Source organism: Oryza glaberrima, chromosome 4 (genome assembly GCF_000147395.1).
Source record: "Oryza glaberrima chromosome 4, OglaRS2, whole genome shotgun sequence".
Lineage (NCBI taxonomy): Eukaryota > Viridiplantae > Streptophyta > Magnoliopsida > Poales > Poaceae > Oryza > Oryza glaberrima.
The window spans coordinates 18,660,650-18,675,486 of NC_068329.1; the positions used below are offsets into that span (position 1 = coordinate 18,660,650).

A 14,837-nucleotide genomic window follows, 5' to 3' on the forward strand; every position below is an offset into this window, starting at 1 on the left:
ATCCTTTGTAACGGAAAGAATTTGACTGCTTTTTTTTACAGGATCTGAGCTGAAATCCTGCAAAATTCATGCAAGAGAAGCATTGCTCGGACCCTGTTTAGATGGGATTATCCCTATCACATCGGATATTTAGAAATTAATTATAAATATTAAACGTAGACTATTAATAAAACACATCCATAATTTTGGACTAATTCGCGAGACGAATCTATTGAGCCTAATTAATCCATGATTAGCCTATGTGATGCTACAGTAAACATTCTCTAATTATAGATTAATTAAGCTTAAAAATTTTGTCTCACAAATTAGCTTTCATTTATGTAATTAGTTTTGTAAGTAGTTTATTTTTAATACTCTAAATTAATGTCTAAATACAAAGACTAAAGTTAAGTCTATGGATCCAAACACCACCTTGGTCTCCGGTCATTCATGTCAGTTACCAGTAGGAAACCTGAGACAGATTCAGGACATTCAAGAATGTTCAGCGACACCGAGTCAACATTGAGAAGTTCAGGTTCTCGTCGGCGACAGTAGATCAGAGTTCACAGACGGCGCACTAGTCGCTAACGGCCACTAGCATCCAACAGGTCTTTCATACAAGGTACTAGCTGAATTTACAGTAGTTTTGCCAAGACGACGACGATTTTCACAGGACGAATTGATCTTCAAACTCCGCAGCTCGTCGGCGAGGCTGTCCACTGCACAAGAAACCGGCGAGCGATCCTCAAACGGCCTCTGCTGTCCAGCATCCGCAGCCGTCACCGCCACCGACCGATCGACGAACGCGAGATTCTCCTTGCTACCACCACCACCACCACCACCACCACCCGCTGTGATTCATCTCATTTGGCAAATGTCATGTTCAGAATTACCGTCGCGGTTTTTCCTGGCAGAGCGTGAGTAAACTTTGAAGGGTTCAGGGTTTCGCAGCTCACCCGCATTGGTGCCCGGACACTCGTACAGGTTCCTCTTCAGTAGAACGGTCCCCGGGACCGACACCAGCCTCAGCCTGCTGAGATTCTTCCTGTCGAGGTCGTCTATCGGTACGAACCCGAACGCCATCGTCCATGTGTCGACTAGGCTAGGTATCGCGGATAGAAGAAGCATCTCTACCTTCAGAGATTTCAGCATCTGTTGAGAAAACATCAGGTAGGTTTAAGTTCTAGAGTGGCAAATATCTTAACTAGTAGTAAGTGGTACACATGAAGCATAGAAATAGTCTGCACACGATAAGCAATGATGCAAAATAACATTCTCTTCGCTTAGAATTTGTCCCAAACTATAACAATTTCTCCACTAACATTCTCTTCTCAACCAATCACAACCTTCACCGTTCACTTTTTCCACACACCTCCACTTCTCAACCAATCACAACATCTCCCTGTTTAATTCTACCTACTTTTTTAATAAACGTGTGACGGATGGAGTATTATTGTGTGATAAATTATTGATTGGTTCTTAATTTCCAAGCTCAGTTTTATATACAAGCATGTTAATCTACCTTTGATCTAAAGAAAATTCCAAGCTCAGACATGTACTTCAAGAGGAGAAGACTGAATCGATTGTTAAGTTTGAACAGGATATAGGCTAGAGAGTAAGTCGGATGCAGATAGCAAATATTTGGTAGAAATACAGGTGGAAATTTTCAGGTCCTTAAGAAGGATACGGTGGGGAATAAGTCAGATACTCGGTGACTCGGATATGATGCTTAGGGAGTAAGCATGACATGATTCTTTGGGTGATCTTTTTAATAAAGAATCCAAAGTAGACTACAAAAGCATCAGTATCCAGCTATCTACTACCTGTTCAATGTAATCCATGAGACGCCTGCACATCCCTTGTTGACGATTCTCAAGGCAAGTAGCTATTAGAGGCATCTCCGCCACAACTGTACCATGTAACCTGCATAAAAATCTGTGTTAATCCCAGAGTCTGAAATATTAGATAATCTGACCAATTTTAGGGTGTTGATTTCGAACATACGAAAATTGAACTCCGTAAGTGTCAGAACTTTTGAACGTGCAGTACCTGATGGATGCCACAGAAATGATCCTGTCATCATTTTCCAATACTACAGTATAGAACCCCTTGTAATCCAAATGAACAAAGTCAGACCTGGAAAAGAAATACAAAGGAATAAATGAGTGCCTGAAAATACATGGAACTAAAAAAAAGAGAGATAAAAGCAAATATTCGTTAATAACATTAAGAGGACAACTGATTAATTTGGAAAGGAAATAGTCGGTCTCACCTCCAATTATATAGTATAGGTGGGATAATATCTATTCCTGTTCGTGCGTCTATTATAGGTAAGAAGCATTCTTCCATTATACTCAAGGCAATCACTAATTTCATGTTGCACTCAGCGAGGATTGCAATATCTGCAGCTGTAGAGACCCGTTGATCACCGTTGTTCCGGAGAACAGTGCAAGAGAAGCCATCAATTGTGTGAATGGGGATCCCAACACGAGATCGCAAATTCATATAAATCTGCCAATATCAGAGCACAGTGAGTTAGGCATAAGCCAGTCTGGCTGATTGCTTTGTGTAACAAAAACTCTTTTCCTGCTAATATATTGACGTGCAATCCTTTTGCGCGTTCGCAAAAAATCAGAGCACAGTGAGGCTGCTTCAAGTAAACATTTTCGCTGTCTCTGGTAAATATATGGCTAGCATTAGTGAAGGTCGAATTTTAGGATTATACCTGCTGGCATCTTCTTCCACAAAACCAGGCACAAGGTCCACCTTCCTCGTTGCACAAAAGTTTACCATATATGCATTTTGCATGATCTGGAGAGAAACAATGTAATGAACGAGCATGTGGCATAAGATTTCAAGCAATGCTAAATCTTGCGGTGGATTTGGGCAATATAAGGAGCTCAGAAACTGTGATAAGAAGCATCACAAAATCAAAGAGTGAATTATAGTTGAATTAACAGATCTCCTTATAAGGGTAAACATTGCATGTAACTGCATTAACATATGCACAACTACTAGAGTAAATTAAATTGCTAAAATGTTCTATGCTATACAAACAAACAATCATAAGTGTGCGTGGTAAGTTATGAAACTAGAGCACAGGAATAGTGTGCTGTTAAAACAAGAAGCAGCAATTTATATGGAAGGTCTAAAGAAAAATCCTGCTAGCAAATAACCAGACATGGTACGGTGGCAATGAAGATGTGAAGTGAGACATTACATTGGCGTTCACACTGTGCGCATTCTAAAGCAGGCAGGGAACTTCTGAGCTCCTTCAAATTTATCACTTCCCCACATATATCGCAAAGGCATCTATAGCAATACCAGCTGCCATCTGGAATATCCTGAAAAGGTAGAAAGTGAATCAGTAACATGAATGCAAACATTGCTGTTGAAGATGTCAAGATTGATGGTCTGAAACGTTAACTTTACAGCAGTAGAAATAAAATGAAGTAGAGGTTGATAAACAAATGGCAAGATCAGTTGTTCTGTAACGCTGGTGCAAAAGATGACCACCCTAACTGATAAAATGCTATGTCATCTCCACAGTAAAATTACATAGCAACTCTTAACTAAGCAGTGTAATGCACACATGATTAAACAGATGCGGTAATGACTGCATTTTGCTGTGAGTTATTCTGGAAGCAGCATGGCACAGCACAAACAAACAAGGGGAGAAGAGTACTCATGATAAAACATCATTCTCTCCTTGCAAATTAGATAAATGACATAATAATATCTGGAAAGAACATTTCAACTGCACACAGGGATAAGTGCATATATAATTCCTTCAGAATATTCATTGAAAAAAAATCCTTTCAGAACAACCATGAACTAATTCGGTTTATTTCCTAAGCAATGCTCCTTGATAAATCTCTATGTCAGTTAACGGAAGAAAAATGGAAACATCAGGGAAGCAAACCTGACAAGGCAAGCAGTCCTGATGGTAACTAGCAGGACAGTTGTCGCAGCATATCAGTTCACCGCCATCACCACATAATCCACAAGTATCATCATTTTCATCAGCTTGGAGTGGCATAGTACATTTTGCACGTTCTTTCCTGGCCTTATGTTCAATAGACCATGCTTGAAGCTGGCAAAGAGTGTATGATTTGCCAGAACCCAAGAAAAGATTCAGAGAGGGAATTTCTTGCCGCAGACCTGCATGGTACTTAAACATGGACATTGTAAACACCATATCACAGCATCGGCATCTAATGCCCTTCTTTGTAATGTTTCCATCCTTTAATACATTTTTGCTTCCTGGTCTTCGATATTGAAGAATATTTACTTTACAAACAATGCCCATTTCAAGCAACTTTCCCAACACTGTTCTTGCTCCTTTAGGAAACGTCTTCCTGTCACGTCTCTCTTCACTCTTCCAGCGACATCTAGGTAGACGTTTGAAACCAGATTTCTTGGCGAGCCTTCGGCTAAAATGATTCCTGTAGCGTGCAGTTAACTTATGTATGACAGCTGTCACCAGAAGATCATTGTCGTCAAACTTGCATTTATGCCGCGATGATGCCTTTTGCCGTTTGACATCTTTTTTGGGAGTTTTTTCTGGCACGATCTTTTCTGCTGACCCAATGCGTACTCTGGCTTGATCATTGTCACTATTTTTTATGGGAACTTGCTGATTCATGTCATTGCTATTTCCAGGCAACAAGTTTAATGAAACCTGCTCAGTGCTTGCTGAACCTATCTGTTCTTTATCATTGCTAATTAAACAGCCAGCAGGATTCTCAGTTGTATGGTCCATATATTGACCAATTGCGCAGTAACTTACAGGAACATCATTTACCTTCTGTTTCTTTTGACTGCCTTTGTCTTCAATATTTGCAGCTTTCTTGGACCTTTTCCGATTGTTTTTGCTCGAGTCTAATTTTGACGTTTGCTTCGGTCCAGAAGTTAACATCCCACACTCCATGTTCATTTCACCATGAAGTTCAGATGCCTTTGAGATTGGTTCAGAACAGATCAACTGCCTAGGAGGTTCTGGGTTTAGGACCGTCCAACAAATTGGAGAACCCTCATTGTCAAGGTATAGGAATCCCCGAATCAAACTTGCTTCATATACTGAGGATTGGATGCCTAGCTGCACGTTAGTCCCCATGGTGCCATTTGAAGCATTGAGGCAACTCCGCATCTCTTGGCTGCACATACTATCATTCATGAAAGAAAGGGTTCCATCATGAGGGGACACAAACAATAACTGTGGCTCCGATATCACCATCGCATTGTTGGTGCCTTCACATGATAACTGCCCTCCTTTTGTCATCTCTTCTGAGCTCATCTCATTACCTTCCAAAACTGTATCCATCGTTGGTAGAAATGACAGTGCACCAGCAGGTCTATCCATTACATCTGTATTTGCCAATTGGGACTCAGCGACAACTCCATCATCATGCTGTTCATTGTTGATAACATCTTTATTAGCTTTCAAACCTGTGTCCTTCTCTGATACTACTGATGATGGACCAGACGGTCCATCCTCTAAATCTATGTTTTTTGCTTGTGGCTCAGAAACAGCTGCAGTACAGTAATGTTCATTGCTGATGTCGTCAAGGAGCATCTCGTCCACTTCGTGAGAAAACAGTAAGTTTGCTCCTAGGAGCAACTCGTCAGGACTATCTGCAGAATTGTCCACGTTTGCAGATTCTATCATGTCATAGGCATGAAAACTCGGATCATTTATTTCAGCATTTTCAACAAGATCACTGGGAGAATAATTAGGTGGAAAATATAGTGGATCAGATTTGTCTTGAATGCTCTGTGTCAAATTAGACTTGCTGTATGAAGGCTTATTTTTCATATTTAAACTAGTCCTTGAACCAGGAAAAGCTGTTGAATCTTGGAGACCCATCACTATACGATGAGCAGTACTTCTGATGCTTTTTTCTTGTATTTCTGCCATGATTGGCAATCTTTCATCCATTTTATATTGGCTAGATTTACGTTTTCCAACAGTAGAAGGATGTTTGCTGCGCGAAGAATTTCCATCGAGGTCATCAGATTGAAGCAGTGGCAGAAGATTTTTCCGTGACCTGGGATGTGTGCTGTTAAAATTGTTCGAATGGTTTAGACCAAGTGGATTGTCGGCATTCCGGGGATTTGACAGCTCACTCTCGATGCAGCTGACAAATGTAACAGTGCTGTTTACAGCTTTCAGAGCTACTCCCTTCTTCAGGGCTCTAACCTTCTTATCAATGCAAACTACTGCCATGAAAGGGTCAAGGAGCTGCCACTGGTTGAGAAAAGATAGAGATTGCTTCGGGAGCCGGACTTCATATTCTAAGCATAGCAGTGTATTCTTCAAATCACTCAGAAAGTCATGGATGTTGAACCATATCCGACCGTAGTCATTTCCACCAAAGCCGGATGAATTAATAAGCAACCACTGGCCAAAGCATTTCCATGCCCTGGGAAGAGAAAACAGGCGCATTACTTTGTCAGGTGACTCATAAATATGATCAACCTTACTCTTGTCCCATCTTTCCTTGCCATCAATCTTCCACCCAGCATCCATCATCAGAAGATTAGCGTGTAGACGGAGATGATCCCAAAGCACTGCATGGCTGTGGCCATACTTATGCTGCCCTCTGTCCCTACGCTGTCTAACACTGGTAATGTCAACCCTCTCCAGATCAAGAACACTGCAAAGTTTTGCTCTTTGGTTCCTGCGAGCCACTGCCCTACGGGTGTACACCCTCTCAACGGAAGGCGGTGTCCACTGTATCACGAGATCAGAAGCACTGGCCATATCCGGAAAGCCCACTGTCTTCTGCATTTTTTGTTTGTCGTTGTTGCAGAACACAAGATAGCTTGATAAGTTGCCATATGTAAAAGACTCAACCACACGGCAGCGCGCCGACTTGTGATTGGAGGCAGAGCTCGAAGGTGTGTTAGTTGATATCAATTCTTTGCTTGCATCTCTCAGTGAACTGCTCTTTCCATCCCGGCGTGGATGGCGGGTGCTTGCTCCGCTAGTGCCTGTTCTGCAGAAGAGCTCCTCAAAGATCTTCCTTTCTTCTTTCGAACCATCAAATGCGTCTTCCGTCAACTCGATAACCTTCTTTCCAAACAGCATTGTTGTAATGTCCTCCTCCTTCATGCCTATTTCCACCAAGTCTTTCGCATCCATTCTGTTGATTACTAGCCAGAGCTTGAACCCAAAAGGCAAGCAGTCCTGATTCTTTACGAAAGTAAGCAGCAAGAGTACTACAATGCAGGTCGAACCAAGCTCCGGCAATCACCGCGATGATCGAAGCGATCAGACTGCAATGAAAGAGTAAACATATGAGCATCAGTTCACAAAGGCAAGACGAAAATGAGAAATGATGAAGAAAAATCAGAGCAAAAAAAAAAGTGCAACATCAGTCCATATCTGACAATGCAGACTGAAAAAAAAATGAAAGCATGACAATTCCAACTAATAATGCCATATTGAGACACTACCCGAACTCGTCAGTCGCGAAATGCAGAAAATGGCCACCTGAAGCACCAAACGAGATAAACAACGATATCCAAAAATAGAAGCTTTTACCACGTCAGTCCACCCATGAAAAGCATAGCCGCCTAACTAAAAATGGCAACTGCAACCGGAGTGAACTGGATGAATCATGAACCAGAAATGATAGGCTGGTAGCAGTTGCATTTGCGTCCTTCCAGGAACACCAAAAAGAAGTTGAAATCTTTTCTTCTTTGCTATTACAAAAAAAAAGTTAAAATCTTTTTTAAAATAAAACAAACACACTGAAGCCACACCACATAGATGAGTTGAGTGTGGAACCCTTTTCTTCTTCTTTTATCTGAAATTACCTCGGCGCAGACAGATAACATTTCATCACTGAAATCATAGATCAGATGATAAGCATTCCAATGGAAAGAATCACAACACAATGACCACCACGAGAGAGCTCAGAAATGCATCAGGCACCTACTATATAAATCCAAAACAATAATAAGAACAAAAAAAGAAAAAAAAAAGCCAAGAACTTGTCTACCCAACGCATCGTCCTTACTCGCCTCGCGCCACGAATCAATTCCACATCCCGATTAGACCAAAACGCACATTTCCTCCAAATCTCCCTCCCCCAACCTTATCCATCAACAAAACCGAGAGAGAAAAACACACACAATATAACGCAACGATGCAACCAACCGCCACCTGATGATAGGAAACGAAACCCGCGCGTATTCACCGCGGGAACAAATTAACCGCCCCCGGCATATATATGCCACCAGGAACAAGCAAGGAAAAAAAAAACCCGCGCTGCGGTGCGGCGGCTGCAATGGCGACGAGCAGAGGAGGGCGCGCGGGTGGGCGTCGCGGGCGTCGCGTACCTGTGCCTCTGCTCGCGGCAGCGGCAGGAAGCGGCGGCGTTGTTCCCTCTCGTCCGGCGGCCTCGGCTCCTCCTCCGGTCAGGTGGTGGGAGTTAATCTACCGCCAACTCCTCCTCTCCATGGAAGTTGCCGCCTCGCCTCGCTCCTCGTCACTCTCACCACCACCGAACCGAACAGTGAAGGCACTTCACTCACTCTGCTCCGGGACGCGCGCTCAAAACTCCTCTCTCTCTCTCTCTCTCTCTCTCTGTCCCTGTGTCAAAGGCAAGCGGCGCAAACGGATCAGCCTCCGTTTTACGTGTGCTTGTCAGTGGGTGGGGGCCTCCGGAGGGGGTGGTGTGGTGTGTTTTACATGTGGTGCGTACTTGTGTACGACGGGTGGCAGGGGTGTTTTGACGCTTGGATGGATGTTGGGTGGTACTCTGGCCGTCTGATGACTGCTGACGGATCACGTGGATCCATGAGAACGGGTCTGGGAGCTTTCTATGTGGGCGGGATTTTGACTGTTGAACATGAACATGTAGGATGTGTTTGGTTGCCCGCATCAACGGTGGCTCGCACCGGTACGGTGCATGCAGCGAGCTGACTGTTTGGTTGCCTGGACGGACGAGCGAGCCAGGATGGGCGGGTGCAAAATGCCTCTCCGAGCCAGGCCGAGGAGGAACGCGTGCATCCCCTCACCACCTTCTCACATTTGCTCACACACGATTCAGTAGGACGAAGGAAGATGAAGAAGTCGATGATGTATCTAGACACTCGAGGTCAAGGGGCGCCGCCGCCACAGCCTCCATTGCCTTTCTCTTCCCATCCTCACCGTCGGCGGCACCGTCTTCCTCGCCGTTGATGAGCTCCCACGCGCCAGATTTCAGAAACAACGAGCTTCGGCTTCTAGATCCCCGATGACGGCGACGAACTGCATGGAGCGAGAAGAGCGGTCCCCGTCATTGCCACCGCCCTCCCCTCCCTTCTCTAGTCGCCAGACCGCCGGACCCGGCGGCTACGAGCTCACAGCCGTCGGATCTGGCCACCAACGGTAGCAAGCGACAGAGGGTGGAGGGGAACATGGAGAGCAGCGTGGCTGAGGAGGGCTGCAACTGGCGTGGTAGAAGGAAGAACGGGGTGGCGCAAATGAGGTGGAGAGATCGCAGCAGCGGTGGAAGTCGGCAGGCCGGCGAGCGCAGAGTAGCGATGTGGCAGCGATGGAGGTCGCCTCGTCCGAGTCGTTGGGCGATAATATCCACTTTTTTTTCTTTCATTTTCCTTTTCCTTTTCCTTTTTATTTTTCCTATTTTCCTTGACCGGTCAACATATACCGTAAGTTTTGATTTCATTTTCATTTTTTTTTTCCTGACCGGTCAACATATACCGAAAGTTTTGATTGGGCCTCGCTGTGATTGATGTAGGGAATTCACCAATTTTAGTTCTCAACTGTCGGTTAAAATATGCTATGCACCCTATTTTTTTTCATGGAATTGCAAGGGGTAATCTCACCACATAAGAAACATGAGGTAACCAAACTCAGCCCATATGCAATCAACCAAACAAAAACTCTGATGAACAGCATCCGTTGTACAACCAAGCAAACACTATCTCATACCATCTAGGTGAGATTGATACACTCAACCGAACAAACCCTTTCGCACCTACTCACCCAGGCCCTGGAGAGCCTGGATGGCTCGCACGGGCCAGGCTAGGAGTGATGCGAGCAACAAAACACGCCCTGCTTAGTTCGCAAAACAAAAATATTCATGCTGTAACATCAAATGTTTGGACACATACATATAGTATTAAATGTAGGGAAAAAAAATAATTACACAGATTGCGTATAACTTGCTAGACGAATCTTTTAAGCCTAACTGTGCCATGATTTGACAATGTGGTGCTACAGTAAACATTTGCTAATAATGGATTAATTAAGCTTAATAAATTTGTCTCGCAGTTTCCTGGCGGAATCTGTAATTTGTTTTGTTATTAGATTATGTTTAATACTTCAAATGTCTGTACGCATATTCGATGTGATAACTAAACCCAAAAATATCCCCCAGCTAAACAAGACCATTGTGTTGGTAGTACTTGTTTTTCGATCGCCCACCCTATCATATGTGGTTCAGTGCGGCTATAGATATATCAAAACCTACGTGTTGTTGAGTGTTTAAAAAACAACCTACTCCCTCCGTCACATAGTATAGTAACCTATATGATGGGATATTTTATAGTATAATGAATCTAGACATCCTCCTGTCCAGATTCGCTGTACTATGAAATATCATATCTAATATTAGATTGTTATATTATGAAACGGAGGAAGTACATGTAATTTGTTTGGTTGGCATTCTGGTTAGGAATGGCAATCACGCCCTATAAACCCGTTTAATCGTGGGTAAATGACCCTAGTATCAGGTAGTTCTTTGTTATATCTGTAGGTATGTTGTGGGATGAAATCCTATCTCTAATGGATAAATGAGCATGAATATGGATAATCACATGGCGCTTGCGGGTATGGGTATAGGGCATGAGCAAGGTTTATTGCCAGCCACTGATAATGGTTATGATTGTATGTATAAAATTATTTTGTGGGTATGGATACAGCTATGTATTACTTATGTTCATTATGTCCGATATTTTTTAGATAAAGGATTTTCATTAATCTGGCCTCTATATCCACGAGGGATATACACAGCCAAAAGGATACGAGAGCACTGAGACTCAGACCTCAGCAAAGAGGAGAATACAACCAAAAAACCGAAAAACCTACAACCTCAACACATCCCTGCATCCCAACATTCTCTCATGAAACAGTCGAAATCGACGATTGGAAGTTGTCTAGTCGCCACCGCCCCTAGTGCGTTATCGCAGCGAATCTCCACTGGTGCCATCTTCATCTGCTTCAAGTAAGCCGATGCCACACGCCGCCGGGTAGTCCACCTTCATCCATCATCGTCCACTCAGAACTAGCCGACCAGACGCGAGCTGAAAGGATATGCTTCGTCGAATTCCTAAGCCTCTGCCGCCCATAGGGCCGCTGCCAACATTGTAATCCTCCTCCGCCTCTGGGACTTCTAGCCCGCCGCCACCTCTGTTAGCGTCCTTTGCCGTGGTTAGAGAGGATATCATCTTCCACCCGGACTCCAGGCCTCCGCCGCCCCTAGGGCTGCCGTCACCGACTAGATCCACCTTCACCTGAACCACCTTGCACCGGCGCTTACGCCGCCGCCGCCCCCTAGGGCTATAGCCGCTGCAACTGAGGAGGTCACTGCCCGGACTCGCAGGCCGACGCCGCCTCTAGGGTCTCGTTGGCTACGAAACCACCTTCAGCGAAACTGCCTTCTTGCCGAGGACCGGACATCGACGCTTAGGTCGTCGTTGTTCTCCATTGCACCCACCGTCGCTCGAAGAGTCGTCGCCGACGACGTCTCGCCGACCCGCCGCCGTACTACCACCCGCTGCATGTCAGGTGCGGTTCGGCCACCGCCACTCGCCAACTCTCACGCCTCCGTTCCTTCCAAGTTCCGACCACCTCAGCCTCCGCGCATGGCCCGACCGGCCACCGCCGCCCACGGTCCCACCACCTTCCGCGCCGCTAGATTTGGGGACTGGAACCTTAGTCCCAGTACACCCCTCAGCCGTGCTATGGCCTCCACCGGAAAGTCCTGCTGCTGCCGCCTTCTTCGCTACCGCTCGGCACGCTGGTGGCCTGCTCGAGCGGCGGCAAAGGCGAGGGGACGAAGAGGCGAGAAGGAGACGAGGAGACGCTGAGAAGGGGACCATCAACACTGTTCTTGGCTGTGACCTCTACATTACATGATACAGGTCATGTCCGATTGGGTCAACGGTCACCAGTGGAGAAACCATCTTTGGTCGGTCGACTAAATTTCACAATAGTCCCAATTCCATTAAAAACCGGGACTAAAAACGATTTTTAGTCCCGGTTAAAAAAATTTTAATCTTTAGTCCCGGTTGGTAACACCAACCGGGACTAAAGATGATCATCCCCTGTCAGGGGGCCGAGGATCTTTAGTCCCGGTTGATTCTACCAACCAGGACTAAAAATTACTATTTTAGTCCTGGTTGGTAGTACCAACCGGAAGTAAAGATCATTTAGAATTTTACCAACCGAGACTAAAAATCTATCTTTAGTCCTGGTTGGAGTTATCAACCGAGGGTAAATATTTCTCTCCCACATCTGATCGGTTCTCCCACATCTGATCGGTTAAGTCCCAGACAAGACTTTCCTCCTCACCGAGATATTTAGATAAGATTGGATCATCCCCTCTCTTCCTCTTCTCAGATCCGATCCCCTTCCTCCTCCTCCCCTCTACTCCCTCCCATCAACCGGCCGGCGGCTGCGGCGCAGCCGCGCGCGGGCAGGCGGGCGGCGGCGAGCAAGCGGCCAATGGCCGTCGCGGCCGCGTGCGGGCTGCGGCGGCGAGCGGCGGCCGGCCCATTTGGTTTTTTCTATATAATTTGTGATTCACTGGATGGGTACTTTTTTTTAGAATTTGTGATTCATTGCATCGCATGGATCTGTGATGTATTTAATTTGTGTGTAATTTTTTTTAGGATTTGTAATGTATTTGATCTGTGTGTATAAGTAACTTAAGATTTAGGATGCTGATTCGGGATGTGCATAAAATACAGGGATTAACTCTAGCCATTAGCAAATCAACAATGAAAAAAGAAGAAGAAAAGGGACCTCGAGGGACTGCTGCTACCCCCTCTTTAGTCCAGTTACCAACCGGGACTAAAGGTTCCCTTCTTTACTCTCGGTTGGTGTTACTAATCGGGACTAAAGATCGATCTTTAGTCTTGGGTATTTAAATCGGAACTAAATATAGCGATCTTTAGTCCTGGATTCGTAGTCCCGGTTGGAAAACCGGGACTACAAAGGGTTCTAAATCGGGAGTAAAGAGCATTTCTCCACCAATGGATTCAGATTCTAATACGTTGCATGATACATGCGACCTCTACATTTGGTTGCTACTTCCATATTCTGACTTGGGCATCAAGCTAAAGAGAGATAGATGGATTAAGATTCGAATATTTATATGCCACGTCTCGGCATAGTTCATACCAGACCATATGATCGATAAAATGTAATGATAATTGTTCGATCGGTTGTGGTTATTTGACTTACCGAGCAAGTAGAAAAGAAATACTAAAAGCCCAGATTTTAAAAGTAAACCTATCATTAATATGGAATTAATTCAAATTTCACCCCTTTTTTTAAGTAATAGAGGGCATTCATGGTTAGCAACAATTCTAAGTCACTAAACTAAGGTTCATACCAAGACATCTTACTCAAAACGTATCATGTGCCGTGTCATGCCATGACTTTAAGATAGGTATTTCCTCTGGACCGATAATACTTGTTATTTTAGATAAAGTCGAGATCAAATTTTAAAATATTTGATTATGAATCATTTTTAAAATATTTGTCTTTCAAATATGGTGAATACATGTATAGATTAGTCTTAAAAAGTACTTTAATAAAATTATATATTTGTTAACCCTTTTATATATATTATAATAAAAAATATTGGTCAAAGTTGTTTTTTTAGAGACCGTGTCATTATTTAAAACGATAAGAATTATCAACCAAGAGGGAGTATATTTCTCTTATATATACTCCATGGAACTACTAGCCGTAATACAAACCTACTTAAAATTATTACTGGTTTATTTTTCTTCCTTAAACTATATGCATTTAAATTGACGGCCGGTTGAAATTAGAAAGAGAGAGAGAAAAAAAGGCCAGTCATCTCTTATTTCCTCATCCCTTCCCGCATGCGGCCACGCCTGAGATATGGGTGCGTCGCCGTCTTGGCGGGGCGGCCGATCGATGGCAAACGTACGATGCGGGTGCACACTGATTCCAACGAAAACCGGTCGAATTCCGTGAAATTTCGAGGTTTCGACAAGGCTCGAAAATAGAACTGTCGGAGATTTCGATGAGTTTTATCCAAATTCAAATTTAAATTGATAAATAAAAGAAAAAATCAAATAAAATCTTATAAATAGTATGATATTCATAGAATCTATTGGGATATAAATTTTTTTAAAAAAATTGATGTATTCTGTGTATTTACAAATTTGAAGTAGGGAATAAAAGAATAACGAACTTAAAAAAACAAAAACAATTTCAGTTTATCTCTTTTTCTAGCTAATGATTGAAATTTCGACAATTTCGCGTAGAATTTCGTCAAAGCCGACCGATTTTCACGAGCTTATCGGTAAATTTAAGGAATTTGTATTTAAATTTTGGTTTATGAAATTTATTCGTAATTTAACGGCTTTTTATCGGATTTCCTGCGAAGCCGCGGCCATGCATCCGGCAGGCGGCAGCTGGAAATTCGCGAAAGCGAAGCGAAGGGCAAGCAGCACGATGCACGCAGCACGCGGTGGTGTCCGTCAAAGACGTACGTGGAACCCACACTGGTGGTGGGGATTGGGGGGCGGAATGGCCGATGCACGGGCCGCGCGGGCGTACGTACGCGCGTCGGCCGTTTGCCTTG

The 14,837-nt window shown here is 44.0% G+C and overlaps 1 protein-coding gene across 3 annotated transcripts; it reads right to left on the reverse strand.

Moving 5' to 3' along the window:
* Positions 1-142: 142 nt before the first annotated feature.
* Positions 143-8,566, reverse strand: LOC127771265 (uncharacterized). Of its 3 annotated transcripts, XM_052297133.1 has the most exons (9): positions 8,326-8,566; positions 3,902-7,257; positions 3,200-3,323; positions 2,705-2,790; positions 2,252-2,490; positions 2,029-2,115; positions 1,803-1,902; positions 936-1,131; positions 144-830 (listed from the first exon to the last, which is right to left on the reverse strand). In XM_052297133.1, exons 2-9 carry the CDS (start codon positions 7,121-7,123, stop codon positions 574-576), a joined length of 4,311 nt encoding a protein of 1,436 aa, XP_052153093.1. In that variant the 5' UTR covers positions 7,124-7,257; positions 8,326-8,566; the 3' UTR covers positions 144-573. The 3 variants fall into 3 exon arrangements, with proteins under 3 accessions (XP_052153095.1, XP_052153093.1, XP_052153094.1); XM_052297135.1 differs by lacking the exon at positions 8,326-8,566 and having other exon boundaries at positions 143-830; positions 3,902-7,231; XM_052297134.1 differs by lacking the exon at positions 144-830 and having other exon boundaries at positions 837-1,131.
* Positions 8,567-14,837: the final 6,271 nt, after the last annotated feature.